The sequence below is a fragment of the Sinocyclocheilus anshuiensis genome, unplaced genomic scaffold (genome assembly GCF_001515605.1).
Source record: "Sinocyclocheilus anshuiensis isolate Anshui unplaced genomic scaffold, SAMN03320099.WGS_v1.1 scaffold465, whole genome shotgun sequence".
Taxonomy (NCBI): domain Eukaryota; kingdom Metazoa; phylum Chordata; class Actinopteri; order Cypriniformes; family Cyprinidae; genus Sinocyclocheilus; species Sinocyclocheilus anshuiensis.
This window is the reverse complement of record NW_015539898.1, coordinates 911,885-930,937: the sequence shown is the minus strand read 5'-3', so window position 1 is coordinate 930,937 and position 19,053 is coordinate 911,885. Positions and strand designations below refer to the sequence as shown.

The window sequence follows — 19,053 nt, the reverse complement described above, 5'->3', positions numbered from 1 at the left end:
TGTGTGTGTTGTTTAAAAAGAACTTTACCAGTACCAGTTCAAAAAAAATAAATAAATAAATAGTTGTTTTAAGATAACAGGGAGTTTTTAAAAAACACAACAATATAATGGTTTGTCATTTTCTGTTTTTCTTCCTAGAATGTTAATGTGCTCCGGACTACCGAAGACGCCCTACAGACCGTCCCGCCTCACCTCTGACCTACAACCACACCGCCTTCTCACTGTTCACTACACCAGTGTCTCTCATCCAAGCCTGGGTTTGCCATTACAAAAGGTCAACCCTGCCTTCAGATAGCCCCTGGTCAGGTTCTGGTCTGTCATGTTAACCGGTTAATTAGTTGCTGTATGATTTCTACTGATTGTATATAGTATATGGTTTCTCACTCCATGTTTTGAAAGAGCCATAATCAGTTTACATGGCAAGAGATACACATAGCCTGGAAGATTGTGTTTGCACTTACGGGGTTTGGGAAATATGCGTTTTGGATGGATGTTACATTTATTACGATGGCTCTTATTTGTATATATGTAATATACATATATTTACAGATATGTCAGTTTAGTTATACCAAATGGGATCCGCAGGTATGTTATTTTGCTGCTCCTTCAATAGTGCTCTCATTTTGTCAAATCTAAAAGGTAATCTCTGTTATTTTGAGGGATGGATGACAAAATTTGTGTTCGTGTGCGTGTGAACATACAAATCAGAGAAAACACTCATTGTGTCAAAAAATGTACTTAATCTCCCTCTAATGATAGAGTGATTTTATCTTCATTTTTTATGTTCTTTAAGAGTTTAGATATAAATATCGACCTTTCACCTGACATTTAAATTCAGACACTAATTGTTGATTCAAGTGCTAGTTATTTTAAATCAACAGTGAGTTGTTCAGGCAGGTATTTTTATATCATGTACATTTTATTCCAAATAACTGCAGAATATTCTGACTTTCCAACAGTGATTTTAACTGCATGTTTCTGAGAAATTTTAAGTGCTTGTGAGAGAAACATAAGCTGTTTGTTACATTAACAAATTTGGGAACGAGATAAAAGTCTCAGTATTTGTGTTTACGATATTAAATATGTTCAACAATGATTAATCAATATCCATTTCCAATTCCATAATTAAAATATTAAATATTAAAATATAGTATTAAACTCTTCATAAGTTTGTGTCCATGTCCAAAGAGTGCTGTTATATATACTGTGCATTTGAAACAGATCTTGACTATTTAAATTAGATTTTCTGGAGTATGACTGGTAGTATTGTTATGATTGTTTTGATGCCAGTATTACACTAAATAAAGATTTTGAAGTTTTGAAGTAGTAGTCCATTAATAGTAAATAATCACAGATTTTAATTAATTGAATATACTGTCTTGTGTATCCAAATCGTTTTTCATATTGCTACACCATGTTGACATAACAGAGAAATATTGTACAGCCACAACAGCATCATGGGAAAATAATATATTTGTGAAATTACTTGGATTTTTTTTTTAACTGTTGAAAATGCAGTCTGTGTTTGTGTGTTTGAATTTTATCTCCTTGAATAAACCTTTTGTGGTGATTTTCTATTTTTTTTGTAGTATGTTTTATGGCTGTAATATAGTAAAAAAGAAAAGCAATAATCCTTTTTAATGGTTTTGATAAGGAATTTTTGTCATATATAAATATTCCATCTCAAAGGATAATAACAGTCCTTTGTAGACAAATTAATTTTATTATAATCAAAATAACATCTTGCCGCCGTTGCTGGAAGCACGAAAAGATTAGACCGCTCACACCATCGAGCGTTTGATTGGTTGAAATGAAAAACCTGGAATGGATCTGAAGAGGAGGAGGAGTAATTATAGAACGCTTTGAGCGGGAGAGGGGGAATCTGTCGCTCCGCTCCACTCATATTCTGAACTCCAGATTCCAGTTGTTCATCTACGCGTTGCTTGCTGATACTCAGACTTGATGCTTTAGCTCAGTGGTGCCCAAACTCGGTCCTGGAGGGCCGGTGTCCTGCAGAGTTTGGCTCCAACCCCAATTAAACTCACCTGAACCAGCTAAGCAAGCTCTTATAGGCATACTAGAAACTTACCAGCAGGTGTGTTGAGGCAAGTTGGAGCTAAACTCTGCAGGACACAGGCCCTCCAGGACCGAGTTTGGGCACCCATGCTTTAGCTTCTTTGGAAATATTTTAGTTGGCGGGCAAGAAACACGCGAGCTAACTGGCCCATTTAACCTCAAACGTAAGTTACTCTATATTAATTACGTTTTTCAAGAACTTGTTGTATGGAAGCAATATCACACTCGCAATAGTGCGGTGATACACAATATTAATACAGCCTAATGCTTTAATTGTTTCCATATAGTTATACATATTTAAGCGCCATTTTTTCAACATCATACCTATACATTTCTGGTAATTATACTGGGAAAATCCCCACATACCTCACATACTCACTTGGTCACAGCAAAACAGCACCTGAAAGAGCCAAAATGCATTTCTATTAAATATTTGGGCAGCGTTACTGATAAAGTAACGCCACAAGATGGCGCTATTGCCTTGGAAACACGGTGTGTGCGCTTGAGTGAAAATATTAACATAGTGCCTGTTTTTAAAAATGCCTGATTATGTTACTTGGCTGCTTTGAAAAGATGCTGTTGCACATATATGTCTAAAAAAAATCATAACTCTTGAATAGGCATATATTAATTCAGAAGTGACGTTGAAATGGTTTGCAAGACTGAAAACAAACATTTGCATAGTGTCTTATTTGACTAAACCAGCAAACTAGTGGATTGCTTTGAGTGGCTTTACGCCCAAGGGAAATATATGGGTGTCTTTCGGGTTGAGTTACTGACTGTTAGCAGGACACAAACAAGTCATCCTCTTCATGAAGTGCCAAATGTTTATGGCTCTGTGTTGAGCGGAAGTATCTCTCCTCTCGCAGATTTTAGAGATACATTCCTGTCATTTCTCAGTGACTCAGATTTTGGGTTGCACTGCACTTCCTGTAAGCTGCTGTATGGATGTCATAAGAGATGTGTCTGCAGTAAATGACTCTTTTGCCCTCATGGTGGGTGTGTGTGTGTGTGTGTGTGTGTGTGTGTGTGTGTGTGTGTGATGGTGAGCAGAGGGGAGGAGGGATGTGTGACAGAGTCACCAGAGTCACGCTACACCCGCCTGTGTGTGTGTGTGTGTGTGTGTGTGTGTGTGTGTGTGTTGTGTGTTTGCGGGTTAGTAAGAGGGCCACAAGGGAGTGCTAGAGGGTCAGTGGAAATGTGTAGTGAAAAACTGCACAAAATGTCAAATCAAATAAATAGGATTAAAATAAATAAATGGATACAAATGAATAAATAAATAAAAATGTATTCAAATAAATAAAAAATAAAGCAAATAAATAAAGCAAATTGGAGTAGAAAACAGTATAAAAATGTAAAAATAAATAATAAAAAAATCTGATTAAAATAAAAAAACAATTAAAATAAATAATAAAATACATGAAACTAAAATAAAGAAAGAACAAGGGAATGCAAGAGGGTCAATGGAAATGTTTAAAGAAAACAGTATAAAGGTGAATAAAACAAGATTAAAATAAATACATAAAAAAATTAATTAAATTAAAAATGACAAAAAATAGATAAATAATACATTGAACACTACAGTAAAATAGTAAGCAAAAAAATAAAAATAAAAAATATAATTGTTGTGATATTTCTGGTTGTTGTGTCCTGATGATGGAGTTTTTCTAGAGGAAGGAGATGGGTGTTCTTCTTCCTGAAATCAATAACCATCTCCACAATTGTTTGTGTTTTTAGCCCCAAGTCGTCGACTGCACACCATGACAGCAGACTCACTTCCTCTCCATGTAGACTGTTAACAAAACATGAGAGAGAATACACAGTTTCCTATTGGTTAGGACATCATGTATTTAATAACAGACCTAATGAGGAATCAGAACTAAACGCAACAAATACATTACCATCTTTAATGTTTTTTTTTTTTTTAAAAGAAGTCTCATGCTCACCAAGGCTGCATTTATTAGATCAAAATATACAAATCCAAATAGATCACAATATTGTGAAATATTATTATTTAAAATAACTGTTTTCTATTTGAATATATTTTAAAATATAAGTTATTCCTGTGATGCAAAGCTGAATTTTCAGAGCCATTACTCCAGTCCTCGATCACAGCCATTACTTAAGTCAAGTCACCTTTATTTATATAGCGCTTTGTACAATACAAATTGTGTCAAAGCAGCTTTACGGTGTTAAACAGGAAAAATGTGTGCTTATAATGTAAAAGGTCAAGAGTCGGTTCATTGTTGATTCAGTGATGTCATCATCCAGTTCAATAGTGTAATCCAATACACTTTCAATAGTGTTCAGTTCTTCCAATACTGTAGTGCAATCAAGTCAATAATATTGCCGGAAATTGTGTCCTCCAATTAAGCAAGCCAAAGGCGGCAGTGGCGAGGAACCAAAACTTAATCGGTGACAGAAATGGAGAAAAAAAACCTTGGGAGAAACCAGGCTCAGTCGGGGGGCCAATGCGTACATATCTAAAAAAACACTTTCATTAGAATCAGAGCCCTCCACATCTGTTCATCTCAGCTGATGCCACTGGAATTCCCAGCCTTACTGTCCCCTGTTCCAGCTGTCACTTTTCCCGCAGGGCCTCAGCCATGCACACCATTAAAAAAACAGGCCACAAGTTTGTCAGTTGACTTGGCCCTGTACAATGCATCCCACTCATTTCAGCTTGACTGCAGTCCCACAGACTTATGGGTGGGGTGAGCAAACAGTGCTTAAGAATGTCATTATTGGAGGGGAGAAACCATGTTTTGTTCTCCTAAAACAAATAATTGGATTGAAGGATAGCTCATGAGAGCTGGTTTGAGTCTAAATTTGCATAGTAAATACAAGCTGTACGTATATAGTAGTTGTAAAATAAAATAGTTGTACAAAATATGTTGTTTTATGGATTTGGTTTTGCATACATGAAATGCCACATAATGATGATAAAACTATTATTATTATTATTTATATGTAATTGTTAAAATACCGATTTTTATCAAAATCATTGCAAATTTATTTTCATCCTTGTTTGATGCCATTTTTCGACGTTGATCCCTGTATAAATACATATAAAGCCAGTTTCATGGTCGCACATCCAACCAGGGAATGAACAGAAATTTCCATTAGAAAGAAAAACTTAATTACTACTTCTTGATCCCAGTATATATTACAGACACACTCAAAGTATGCTGACAAAGTACTGAAAGAACTGTTTTTAATGAAATAATTTATTAATACATTACCTTCCGTTCAAAATTAGAGTTCCAGGACTCTTTACAATAAAGTTAAAATGTTCTTTCATCTGTACTGTACATTCAAGACATTGAACCACTGTTTAATACATCTCGAGGGAAAAAAGGAAGAGGTCAGATAAATATCACATCATCTGTATTGCACATGAAAAGGCAACCATTATATAAGAACATGTCTTCAAAAGGCACTACAGCTAGATTTTATTTTGATGCACCTCAAAATAAAATGTTTCTGCTAATCCTTTAGAAAACATTAGTGAAATACGACTCGATAATAACTCCCAGTGTCAATTAAAACGAGGTATTTATGGATGGGGAAAAAATTGGCTTGAAGGGAATAGACTGTTGGGAATCTCCACTGGGGAAGAACCTAGTGTCCCTGCTGGGGTCCTTTGGGAAGGTCTGTTTCCAGATAGGGTCACAACTTCCTGACCATACAAAACACAAAACAGGATATGGCTTGAATTTCTGGGAGCAAATACAATAGCTACCAGTAGAAAACACCACCACAGTTTTTTTTTTATAGTTGTAGTGCTCATGTGAATAATGCAGGTTCTAGTCCGGCCTGCAACATGTTCTGATTGCATTTCCTCTTGCCTTTCTGCTGTATTTGTCCACTGCAAGTGGCAAAACCACAAAATAATCTCTACCATCAAAGCATCACACTGATGATCAATGGTGCATTTTATGGAATAATCTGCACTGACCATGTTAGATTAGCATGATCATGTTTAAAATGCAAAGTGACCTTTTTAAATTTATATCAATATATACATATGAAACAAATCACCACATTTATATAAAAAGAGCTTGACATAAATGGTCAGTATTTGAATACACAAAACATAACTCGTTATGCCGGACTGTAAGTCCTTCCTACTGGAAACATATGCAAAGCAGAACAACATGAAATGTTCAACATCACAGTTAAGTAGGCTTTAAACTCCGAGGCACATTTAAGATGTCTTCACGGCTCCACTGAGTCCATTAGTCCGTCAAGCGCTCCCATAAGTCCCTTGTGATGATTCCCACTGTAAACATTTGATTTGAATGAACATAGATGTCTGCGTAATAATTTGACTTATCACAATACTGTCTTTTCCATTTCTTAACAAGTGCAATTCAGTTCTGCAATAGTCCTCTTTATGCAGCGTAATTGTCCTCTTAATATGTACAAGCAGCAATAATTTCATGCAGAACTAATACTAAATCAGAGGAGAATTACAATCGCAAACATTTAGTGACAATGGACTGCAACTCTGAAGAGTGATTTTATAGCTTATATCAAGAGCAACAAAACAAACAGCAAGAGTAAAACTGTGTCACTTCTTCTGTTTATAATATTGAAAATGTATTTTATAAAATACTTATAACATTTTAAGTGATAAAATAGGGGAAGGGCAATGTTTATGCATAAATAAATCGTGCATCCATGAACAAAAACAAAGCAATTTTTTATAGCTCCTACTTGTCCCAATATAACCGCTTAACAGGAATAATTCACCTAAACATGAAGATTTACTTAAAATTTACTCACCCTCAGGCCACCCAATATGTAGATGAGTTTGTTTCTTCATCTGAATCAATTTGGAGAAATTTAGCATTGCATCACTTGTTCACCAAATGGATCCTCTGCAGTGAATGGGTGCCGTCAGAAAGAGAGTCCGAACAGCTGATAAAAACCATTGGTGAGCAAATGATGTAATGCTAAATTTCTCTAAATCTGCTTGGATGAAGAAACAAACTCATCTACATCTTGTATGGCCTGAGGGTGAATTAAATTTCAGCAAATTTTCATTTTAGGTTGAACTATTCCTTCAAAGGTCATGGTTTCCTCAGTAAATATTGGAGGCAAATTTTTAAAATATATAAGCATTTCTCAGATATGGTAGGCCAACTTGAAAACTACTAAGTCAGAAGGTTGTGACTGAGGTAGGGGGCATGGGTGGCACGGACCTTATTAAAAATAGCCATGCTTTCCATTTCTCCCTTTAGTGTGGGGAGAGATTCCCTGGAGATAATCCAAGATGAAAATAAACAACAATCACCCAAATAATTTCGCACTGAAGCATGCTGGTTAACAATATCAGATGTACACCCCAAAATAGACTAAATGATGTTTGTCAGATTGAAAATCTCCCACTACATCTAGTAAACATGTGCAAAGCCAGAGAGACGTAGATCTACTGTCATCGCTTTCATAGTACATTCAGCAGGCACGCCGGAGATTCTCCTGGGAATGCAGTCTCTAATCTGATCGGCGGCGTGCGTTCTGTAGCTCCTGAAGAAACACAGTGAATCTACGGCTCAGAGTGAGTAGGATTGCCACTTATGTTTGTTTAGGTAACTGATTGCGGTTAGATTTTTCCCTTTTTGAGGCATCAATTGCACGCAAAAACAGCTGAAAAAAACAACAACCTGTCCAAAGCATGTTGGAGGTCATTTTAAATAAATTATAATAAAAAAATTCTAGACATATACAGAAATCCATACTGAAAGTTTCAAATCCCCAAAAGTGCAGTATACTCTGATATTTGTGTACTTGCTCAAAAGGTGATCTAGGATAAGAATGATAGGATAAGATTGATCCTAAATCTGTGCTTATGTGCGTTTAAAACTTTTTGTTAGATATCCCTTATTAAATAAGAACTTTCCAACAGACCTGTTGTCGGGCACAAAAGAAATGTTTGCTCTGCGGTGTGTGCGAATTTTAGCTCATAAATTGTTTCTAGAATAACACACATGAAAAAAAACGTCACCTTACATTTTAAAACAAAAGTGGCTACTTCCAGAATTGCAAGATTATTTTCTTCAAGATCTGGGAATCACTTATTGGCTGCCTCTTAAGCGTATCCCAGATTCTCCATCTCGCTCCGGTAGCGTTTCTCGGACACTCTGCTTTTATGCTGCTTGCTCTCCAGGTGTAAACGAAACTCTGCTTCCTCACTGGCACCCGAGTTACACATTGAGCAATAGAACTGCCCGCTGGGTGTGACGCACATCGCAAGGTCTCGTGGGATACGCTGCCTCTGCCGTGGGTTGTAGTAAGGGCCTGAAACAGCACAGGAAACATGTCAGGTCATGTGAATAAATGAAACTTCAAATTAATGGCTACATGAATAAGCAGATATTAGAAGATGATGAAATACACATTGAAATGCAAACTCGCACTGACTTGTGTGCTAATTTCCATGTTCACACTACCTTAAATGTTTTTTTTTTTGGAAGAAATAAATTCTTTTATTCAGCAAAGGTGCATTAAACTGATCAAAAATAAGAGTAAACATTTAAAAAGTTACAAAAGATTTCACAAATACATTTTAAATCAATTGTTAAACTTTTAATTTGAATTTTCTATTCATCAACCCTAAACTAATGTATCACGGTTTCCACGAAAATTTTAAGCATCACAACTGTTTTCAACATTGGTAATAATAAATGTTTCTTGCGCAGCAAATCAGCATATTAGAATGATTTCTGAAGAATCATGTGACACTGAAGACTGGAGTAATGATGCTGAAAATTCATTAAAGACATTACATTACATTAGTTTTTAAATTTAATAATATTTAATAATATTACTGTTTTTGCTGTATTTATTTTGTATGTATATATATATATTTTTTTTGAATACAGCCTTGGTGATCATAAGAGAGAAAATCTTACTGACCCCAAACCTTTGAATGCCAGTGTATATGTACAAGAATAAATAAAGAAAAACAAGCATGATCCAATCATACAAACCCATTATGTTGGAAAAGCACTATATTTAATACATGCATAATTCAGAACTGAACTGAAAATGCTTTTTAAATTCCAATTCACTTCCTGAATTTGCATTCAATTTGAATCGAGGTAAGCAGGACGCAAATTATAATTATAATTTAAAGTAGAAGTGCCACCTGTAAAAATTAGCATTTAATTTATGTTTTATTACATTAAAAAATATTCATTTTAATTTAATTTTGTGGAAGAACCTCATTTTCCCAACCCTGGCACACACACTTTGTGGCTCATCATGGGTATATTCTGCAGGACATAATGAGAGCAGATGACCCTCACCCAAGGGAAACATCAGCCCTCTTCCAGCACATCTCAGTGTAGAGAGACACACTGGTTCAGCAAATTCACATTTGCCAGATAAGAGTCTAACTAATAGACATATTTTGAAAAAGCTTTTATTTAGTTCTCTTTCCGTTTAATAAAAAATATCACATGTAAAAGCTAACTGCTTCAGTTTTAGAATGCAAAGGTGTGTGTTTTCGTGCGTATGTGAGGACAGCATCACGGGGCAATGGGGGCATGTGTGTGATTGAGATCTGCCATCGTGTGGGTGACGTTCATGGGCTTGGGCTGACGTGGGGTGGAGTATCGGCTTACATAGACCAAAGCCTTGGCGTCTGGCCTGCATATAGCGAGACTAGCGCATTGCGCTACATTAGCACAGGCTGGCAAACTTAACACGTGCAGCAGCCAAGCGAGCCACAGCTTGGACCACTGAGCAGAAAACAGAACCCGAGGGATAGTCTCGGGGCAAGATCACATGATGACAAAAATCCGTCTCTCCTAAACTATTGGTTGACATCAATCTGTGTGTACAGTACCTGGCATGGCAGTGTTGTTATGAGCCCTACGGTTCTTCATTAATCGGTACTCGTATCCTTCTTTCCGTGGCCGTCTCTGAGTGTTGGACAAGACTCTGGAAAACACATTATAAGAAAACACAAATTATCACTTATTATGGATGTGCAATTCTATTTCTATTATTTCAACTGTAAGATTAATCATAATGTTAAAGTAAAAAATACACTTCAAATCAAGGCCAAAATAATCAAGTATTCACAGTATTAAAATGGCAAATGAAAACTTTATTGATTTATAAACCAATTAAATAAAAATTAAGTCAATAACGTTTTTGTTCCTTCCGTTGTTATTTATGTTGATGTCAGCTTGCAGACGATTGCTATGCAAAAGCTGTGTGTGCTTGTGACTCTTTAGCTCCGCCCACGCCACGCCTCCAGGAGCTCGACTGTTTTCAGAGAGAAGCGTAAAGCTGTATCTTTCTTTTATAAATCTGATAAAACTAAAGACTCTTCTGAGATATGAAGGATGCAGTCCTACTCTATAGGTACTCAAGATTAACATGAGATTGGCAGAAACTGTGTGTTGTTATGTCCCCTTTAACTACAAAAATGCTTACTAAAATGTTTTAATATATGGAAAAATTACACGTATATCCATAAATATAACAATACAATATAACAATATTGCTGCAAAATAACAATATTTACTTACAAACATGCTTTCTAAAATATTTGAATATATGGAAAAATGCTACTCAAAGACTTCTGTGAACATTTTAGTTATGATGCAAATGAATTGTTGAATCATAGTTTTGAATCATCCAAATGGACAGTTTGAACTGATTCGTGAATGTGAATCAAACTTGCTCTAGAAGCATTTTTGCTACTGAAATTGAAATCAGACACAATATGAAAAAACACTCTCATGCTTGCAAGTAACAAGCAAGAACGGATCATGAAATTATTTAAATGACAAATATATATTATAAATAATAATAAAAGTAAATGAATAATATCTAAAATAATGTTTGTTTTAATGACATACATAAAAATAATATTAAAAAACTGTAGTGTTCAAATAAAAAGTAAGCAATTAAATTGTATATCGCCAGCAAAATCACTGTGAATATATCATGTATTTTCACCCAGCCCTGCTGCTTACTAATTTGTTTTGTTTTGAATTATTAGGGATTCAAACCTAGCTTAACTAGCCATAGAAATGTTTGCTCAGATACAGTCAGACGTTTGGAGTGCAACAGGATATATCTTCCTGGGTTTGTTATCGGGACCGCCCAACTCTGGCCACAGTGGCATTAAAACGAACGCCCCACTTATCAACGCAAAAAACAGCCCGAAGATAAAGCTAACAGGAAAAACCTCCTCCTCCATGCAAAACTACCTACTAGTTGATGCATAATGTGTACATGGATTTTCTTTTGATCACGAAATGAGTCTAAAATTCATACGAGTGTATGAAGATCTATATCCTAGATATGTTTTAACTTCCTAAAAGTATTTACATGTCAACTACCCATAAACCCATCTCAATATATGCAACAATATGGGTCATGACTTCAGGTTTTGATCCCATTTTTGCCTCTGATATCATCCCCGTGACCAACTGCATAACTGATGTCTCATTACATTTTTTTTAAAAAAGACACCACCCACGAACATTCAAGGATTTTCCAAGTTTAACGGCTGTTTAATCTCAGAGCGCATGGGTGTGACAGACTCACAAGGATGTGGCGTTCTGCTGCGCCTCGGCCAGCCGCAGTCTTTTGGCGTGGTTCTTGCCCTGATAGTGTGCCTGAGCCACAGCGGGAGAGCTGAAGGAAGCATCACACAGCTTGCAGTAGTCATTTTCCGTGGCCAGTATGACTCTGCTAGTGCCCTTAGAGAGTGGCTGCATACGGGACAATGACAGTAGAGCTTTTAGAAAGAGTAGAGCGATGAAAGATGTGCGTCTACAGGGACGTCTCTGAATACTACCACACCGGACTCAGTGAATGGATGCATGCAGAGTGACACCGCATGATCAAACTGCACTTAAAGATATTCCCAGATAGGGCTGGACAATAAAGTTACCTATATCTAAACATCTTGATCATTTTAAGCTTTTAGATGATATTCAATATATATGTACAGTGTATATACACAACTGTTCAAAAGTTTTTTTTTTTTTTTTTAAGAAATTAGTAATTTTATTCAGCAAGGACGCTTTAAATTAAAGTGACAGTGAAGACATTTATAATGTGACAAAATATTTTTAAATATGTAAAATAAATGCTGTTCTTTTGGACTTCCAATAATCAAATATCCTGAAAAAAATTATCATGGTTTCCACAAAAATTTTAAGCTGGACAACTGTTTTGAACAGTGCTAATACATTCTTAAGCTGCAAATCAGCATATTAGAATGATTTCTGAAGGAGTATGTGACAGAAGACTGGAGTAATGATGCTGAAAATGCGGCTTTGCCATCACAGGAATAAATTGTAATAATATTTCACAACATTACTATTACAATATTATTATTATTATTAATGTTTCTACTGTCTTTTTAATCAAATAAATGCAGCTTTGGTAAGCATGAGAGACTGCTTTCAAAAACATTTAAAAAAATCTTAAAATCAAATGACTAAAATGGACAGTTTAAAATTCATGGAAATAGTCAAATTTACCATCTCTAATGTCATATTTTTGGTGTTTATTTTAGAGATGCTACTACAACAAACAACAAAAACAATTAAAAACGTAAAAGTTTCAAAATCTCTTCATCTGCCATAAATCAGACAAACAGGTAGTTCCGCCCCAAATTCACTTCATTGTTTGAGCCAATGTTATTATGTTCAGCCGAGTCGGACAATCCAATGGTTTGCGATTCTGATTGATGTCACTATTGGCACATAAATGACACATTTTATACTTGTGAGTCACATGACAAAAAAGTATAACTAGTCTATTGATGTGCATTTACAATGTTGCTTTATTTATTTTCCCAGACAGCCTGAAAAAACACACTTGTTTGGACAGAAATGCACCAGATAAGAGGCATAAGTACCTGGTTGGCAGTAACATTTGCAGAATCTGTGGGTGGAGTGGCTGAGGGTTGCTGGGAAACAGGCTCTACTACCTCTGGTATTCTAATGGGAGGTGGCTGCTGGCTGCCAGCATAAAAATTGCGCAGCTTCTTACTGTGGTTTTTCCCCTATAGACAAAACAAAGAATTGATTACATGCTTTCTTCTTAATTGTAGCGAAGATTTAAACCAGTAGTCAGGCTCTCAAAAAAAAACAACTAACTGAAAGAAACCAAAACCACAAGTAAAAACTCCTGATTTGTTAACATGCAGTAAAACCACCTTGTTGATATAAACACAGATTGTGAAATCATTTACTATTTCCTTACCTTATTTACATACCCATAACCATAAAATGAGTTTTAGATTACCTGATAATGTGCCTGAGCCTGTTGGGCAGAGTTGAGAGTGACGTTACAAAGCTTACAGTACAGAGGCTTGCAAAGCTCTTCCAGAGTGGCTTCCTGGTCAGCACCCACCGCCTGACCGTCTTCCTCGGGGGGTTTGGGACTGAGGACGGGGGGTGCTGGGATGGGCGAGTTGGGCGGCAACTGGAGGTGAGGGGGCGGCTTTACGGCTAGAGGAGTGCAGTGTGGGAATCGCAAGGGGTCTGGCGCCATCATCACCGGCGGGGGACTGAGATTCTGGGTCGGGGTCATGGCCTGGAAGGGCTGAGGCGGCTGATGACATAACAAACTAAGAGGTGGTTTTAGAACAGGGTCTGGACCTGGAAAGCCAAATGAGGTGTCAGAATGAGAATATAAACTTTTAAGGGCCTGAAAAACCTGAAAATCTGCTTCTCTTGTGGAATCTTGTTTCTTCTCTGATGATGTTATTTTGACGGCTTAGGCCTCGCCCTCTACATTTTTTTTTTCAATGAATACTGTAACACAATACTGAAGTAAAGTCCATTGCAACTTCCGGTTCACGCAGACTTTAATGATCTAAAGAACCATTTTCCACTATAGGAACCTTTTGTGCAATGCAAAGTTTCCATGGATGTAAAGGTTTCTTCATGGAACCATAGAGGCCAATGGAACTTTATTTTTAAGAGTGAAGGATGAGATCTCGCTTATATCTAGCTAATAATAGGTGTTTCTTCTGAGAAAAAGACTCCTGTACTCTCACATGTCCCTCTGGTGTTTCAGAAGAGATATCAATGTTTCAAAGATACAATATCAAAGTCTGCAATCAAAAGCAATTTATTAAAGCTATGATGTCCACATTCATTTTATAGCTCAATATACATTTACCCTCAGGAGAAACATAACAGAACTCTGCTACATAATACAGATGTAAAGGCCACATACATTTTTAGTGCAGCAAATGAGCTATTTTAAGATACTATATCTTAGCATGACACTTCATGTAGCAAGAGAGAATCTTTGCAGTATGGCCTTCTGTGGATGTGATTAGGGCTGACTCCTGCCTCCTGAACTCAGTGCATGTTTGGTGCTTTGGCCGAGCAACTGGGGGGGTTGGAGAGTCAGCTGTTTCGTGGCTGTGTGATATTTCCAGTGTATCAGTTCTGACGGGATCATGACAACAATGATTCAGCTGACCGAAATAGACATAAGAATGCGCCAAATGGTTCTGTTTCCGGTTGCCTGTACGGTGTCAGCATTAGAAAGGCACTTCTTGGAATTCTTAAATACCCCACTGTTTATATCCATAAATGGAGCTGTTAACGTATTTTAATTTTCTGTGTTTTATTTTCAATATAAATGGGTTCTAAACAGGTTTCCCTAATGTCCTCCCTGTCCCCATTTGTTTGGTTAATTAATCCCACCCCACAAACTGTTATAATTGGTTTAGTCAGAAGTCGGATGGCACATTTAAATCAAAACGAACATTTTTTTTTTATGGAATATTGCAGTGTTTATTAAAAATATTTACGGCCTGTCACACCAAGAGCATTAACGATTACTATAAATACAAAGATAACTATATTTGCATCCACACCAGCGAACAATAACTGTCTGTTTATTCTAAGTGCATGCTCCTCTGCCACTTTAAATTTGCGAGCTCATTACAGCAAGATTGATTCTGATTGGGTGTCAATGTTTTTATCATTCAACAGCTGGAAAAAAATTGTTCTGAATGTGATTCCAACAATATAATTTCTCTATGCCTTTATTGTTATAGCTGTGGTGTGGACTCTGCTATTCTCTAATATTGAGAACGATTTTTAGAACTATATCTTTATCGTTATCTTTATAGTTATCGTCCTTGGTGTGAACAGGCCTTTATTCATGCACATCATTTTTTAAATCACGTGCCCTCATAATCAAAACAAATCCAATGAGCTAATCAATTCCAAAAACAAGTTCCAACCTACATTTTTTTTTTTTTATTCTTATTTAATAAACTATTTTACTCTGATATAGGCCTACATCGTAAAAGGGAAGAATAGGCCATCACAATTTCCACTGCATGCTCCACTGCATTAATTTCCATTGCATACATTGCATAGTTCACCCTAAAATAAAAATGTCTGACAATGTACTCACCCTAAGGCCATCCAGGATGTAGATGAGTTTGTTTCTTCATCAGAACAGATTTGGAGAAATGTAACATTACATCCATTGCTCCCCAATGGATCTCTGCAGTGAATGGGTGCCGTCAGAATGAGAGTCCAAATAGCTGATAAAAACATCACAATAATCCACATGACTCCCGTCGATCACTTAACGTCTTGTGAAGTGAAAAGCTGCATGTTTGTAAAAAACATATTCGTCATTAAAACGTCTTAATGATAAAATTTCAAGCTGTTGCTTCTGTCCAAAATACCAATCCAAAATCCATAGTAACACTTCCTCCAGTGAGGTCCATCAAGTCCATCAAGTCCATCACCTGTTGTCCTCTCACATCTAGAACGGTTTAGGCTTGTAAAATGTACTTGATCTGTGCATATTTCTCTCCTGATCATATCAGACAAGATTATGAACAGGGGTATTGTAGCTTAAACTTGTCACTTCACAAGATGTTAACTGATGGACTGGAGTCGTGTGGATTACTGTAATGTTTTTATCAACTCCCATTCACTGCAGTGGATCCATTAGTGAGCAAGTGATTTATTAATAAATTTATCCAAATCTGTTCTGATGAAGAAACAAACACATGTACGTCTTGGATGTATTCCATTAACAAAATGGACTGTGATTGGTTGCTTTTCATGTTGATCATGCACACTTTCCTATCAGAGTGGGTAGTTCTAGGCAAGAATTAGTTGACACCAATAGTCAGAAGTCTGGCTATGAAAAAATGACCTTGTCTTGTAGTTGTCTCTGCATCATCATTTGCACTATTGAAAACATTTCAATGGCCTACCATTTTACATTCTTCTCATTTTGACCTGAAAACAAACCTGATATCTCTTGGTCATCAGAGAATACAAGCCCAGAAATAGGTCTAAGTAGAACCTACAGTCCCAACTCAAGGTCAGGGACACATACCTGCACTCCATTCAGATTAAATACACTGTTTTTTAGAAGCAATGCAAAGTTTAGTTGGAGTACGAAAACAAACATCTGCTCTTTCATCAGAATTAGGATCAAATATTTTTAGATTTAGGGAGGATTGTTCTCATTGGGCATCTATAATGCAAGGTATGCAGGGCACATGAGAAGGTAAAGCAGTACTATCACTTGATGCTGCAGGTTGTTTTATACCACGCACCGCTGCAAAACACTTCCAAGCTGTTCGTGCATTGTACAGTTGTTCTTTGACAGCATCAATTATTGAGAGCAGAATAAATGCATTACATGCTTGGTTGCTCTATGTGCTTAAGGGACATTCTGCAGTGTTAAGATCAAGATGATAAAGATCATCACGCATTTCGTCCTTCTGTTTTGGCGAATAGAATTCAATGCATTACCAGAGCTGCACAGTGTCTCACCATATATAAAAGCCACTTTAACACTTCATCCATGATTTGCAGAGTGCTCTCATGTGAAATAAATAAAAATTGAGCATTTTTAATGTCCTGTATGGCCTGGTTAATTAGACTGCCAAGGAGTCCTCTTAAATAAAATCCACATTTGTAACCTTGTGGTCCCTTGTGTTTTGTGAGGACATGGACTGCAGATTGTGCATTATGGACTCCTACTGGGAGGTTTAGCCAAAAATCATCACTGATCTTGCATGTTCCTCCATATCAGCACAGTTATAGTTTTCATATGTAATCTAGACTCAAGTGTGACAATGGACATGGGCAGAACCTACCAGACACCTCATTCAACGTGCCTCATATTCTATTCTGCATAATTTTCTATTTAAGAAATAAACTTCTTATTAGTCCACGCTCTGTTAAAAAGCATAAATTGAAAAAGCATGCTTGCATGCATGATTTTTTTTTTTTTTGGTACTTGATCTAATGCAAACACATAACATCCATGCAGAGCTTAAGCAGTATATCATTATATAGCCTAACAGAAATAGAGTGGGATAGCACAGAAAGAATTTCTGCACCTGAATAATTTCAGTGACATTTGAAATATGTTGGTCATGTACATAACATTCCATTAACATTTTTAATGTGCCATGATCCTTTGGCAATGCAGATGGGGATGTTCATTCTCAATCTGTCAGTGGTTAGGCTGACATCAAGACCTTTCTTCTCATAAATATTTCCATTATTTAAAAATAAAGATCGGGCCCTAATAAAGTCCTATTTTAAACCATTGCCGTGCAAAGCAAATTTGATGCAGAACATCAGTTATAACGCAATACACTGAAAATCATTTCGAAAACATTGTCTCATCTTACCTGTCATCCGAGGGAAATAATGGCTGCAATCTCCATAGTTTACAGGCTGAGAGCTGTAGATATTGCAATAGTCAGCACTTGAATAAAAAGCATCTCTGTTCTTTACATTCATCGCCATCTTCCCTGCATCCTTTCAAGCTCTCTCTGCTGCTCAACTTCTTCAAGCCAGACGTACACCGCATGCTTCAAACGTCCAACAGAGGGGTGTTTTCATCCATATACGGTTTCAAAAACACTAGAAATACGAGGAAAACGTTGGATAAATGAGATGGAGGGAGATTTGAATTATTCTAATACATGCATTGGAAAATCGTATTCGTAATCACAATTCCAATGGTCGGAAATATTGTGCAATTTACAGTAACGTCTCCCGCACCCTAGTTGGTACAGTCCATTTCCTATCTATGTGAGAATCTGATTGACGATTCAGCACGCGCGATGAGAAGATGCGCCGAGCCTGTGACTTGGCAAGCGGGTGTGTGAAGTAGCCTACTTGAGGTAGTGTACTTCGTTACTGTTATCTATATAATTTAAGTACATTTGAACTTTCCGCGAGTAGTGTTGAAACTGTATACTTGTATTTTTACTCAAGGCTACTTTTTGCTCCTTAAACATCCATTTAGACGTTCAAACTACAAAGTAAATAATTATTGCAATGATCAACAATAAATTTAGATTACATTTTAAAATTACTTTTACATATAATTGTGAAAACTTATTAAAGTTAAAGTAAAAAAATTTACTTTCATTTATAATAAAAAATACACAGTAATTTCTCTGTATTTTACACGTCTGGAAAGAAATAAATCAATAGTAGTGTCAATAAACAAACTACGACTAATTATTATTATTATTATTATTATTATTATTATTATTATTATAGGCCTATTATTTTATATACTGTATAGATCTAAATTAGTACGGATGAAAAAATGGTATATCTGTAAAGACAATGATAAAGAATTCAGAGAAGTTGCTTATGCAGTCTAATGTATTCATAATTTAATATTTTAAACATTTGTCTATTCGTTACCATTCATTATTACATTTAAGTTCAACATTTATGCAATTGCAATTCCTGTGTGCCTTTGTACAACATCAAGCAGTCTGTATAAAGGCACATTTTGCGCATATATTTGCAGCCTGAAGATGGCATAAAATATCATATTTACGATTTCTAGGGATTTCTGGCGAGATTAACAATTCACACTTTATTCCGCTTGTTTAGCATGTGTTTGTTGAACATATGGCTGCTCCAGTACTATAGCGGGATGATTGAAGAAGAAGAAGAAGAA

The 19,053-nt window shown here is 36.2% G+C and overlaps 2 protein-coding genes across 3 annotated transcripts in view; one reads left to right on the top strand and one right to left on the bottom strand.

The window, feature by feature from the left end:
• Nucleotides 1–1,481, top strand: part of LOC107685962 (6-phosphofructo-2-kinase/fructose-2,6-bisphosphatase 4-like) — a 20,319-nt gene extending 18,838 nt beyond the window's left edge. Inside the window, exon 15 of one of the 2 annotated variants that reach the window (XM_016482737.1) lies at nt 139–1,481. Coding sequence is in view for 1 of the 2 variants with exons in the window: in XM_016482738.1 (XP_016338224.1) it covers nt 139–198 (60 nt within the window). In the remaining variant the exon portion in view is untranslated. The remainder of the gene's footprint in view (nt 1–138) is intronic. The other variant, XM_016482738.1, reaches the window with a different exon arrangement.
• A 6,334-nt stretch (nt 1,482–7,815) lies between these two features.
• LOC107685963 (zinc finger matrin-type protein 3-like) lies at nt 7,816–17,876 on the bottom strand. Its single transcript, XM_016482740.1, has 6 exons — nt 17,759–17,876; nt 13,363–13,718; nt 12,974–13,120; nt 11,650–11,816; nt 9,932–10,026; nt 7,816–8,379 (listed from the first exon to the last, which is right to left on the bottom strand). Exons 1-6 carry the CDS (start codon nt 17,874–17,876, stop codon nt 8,171–8,173), a joined length of 1,092 nt encoding a protein of 363 aa, XP_016338226.1. The 3' UTR covers nt 7,816–8,170.
• Nucleotides 17,877–19,053: the final 1,177 nt, after the last annotated feature.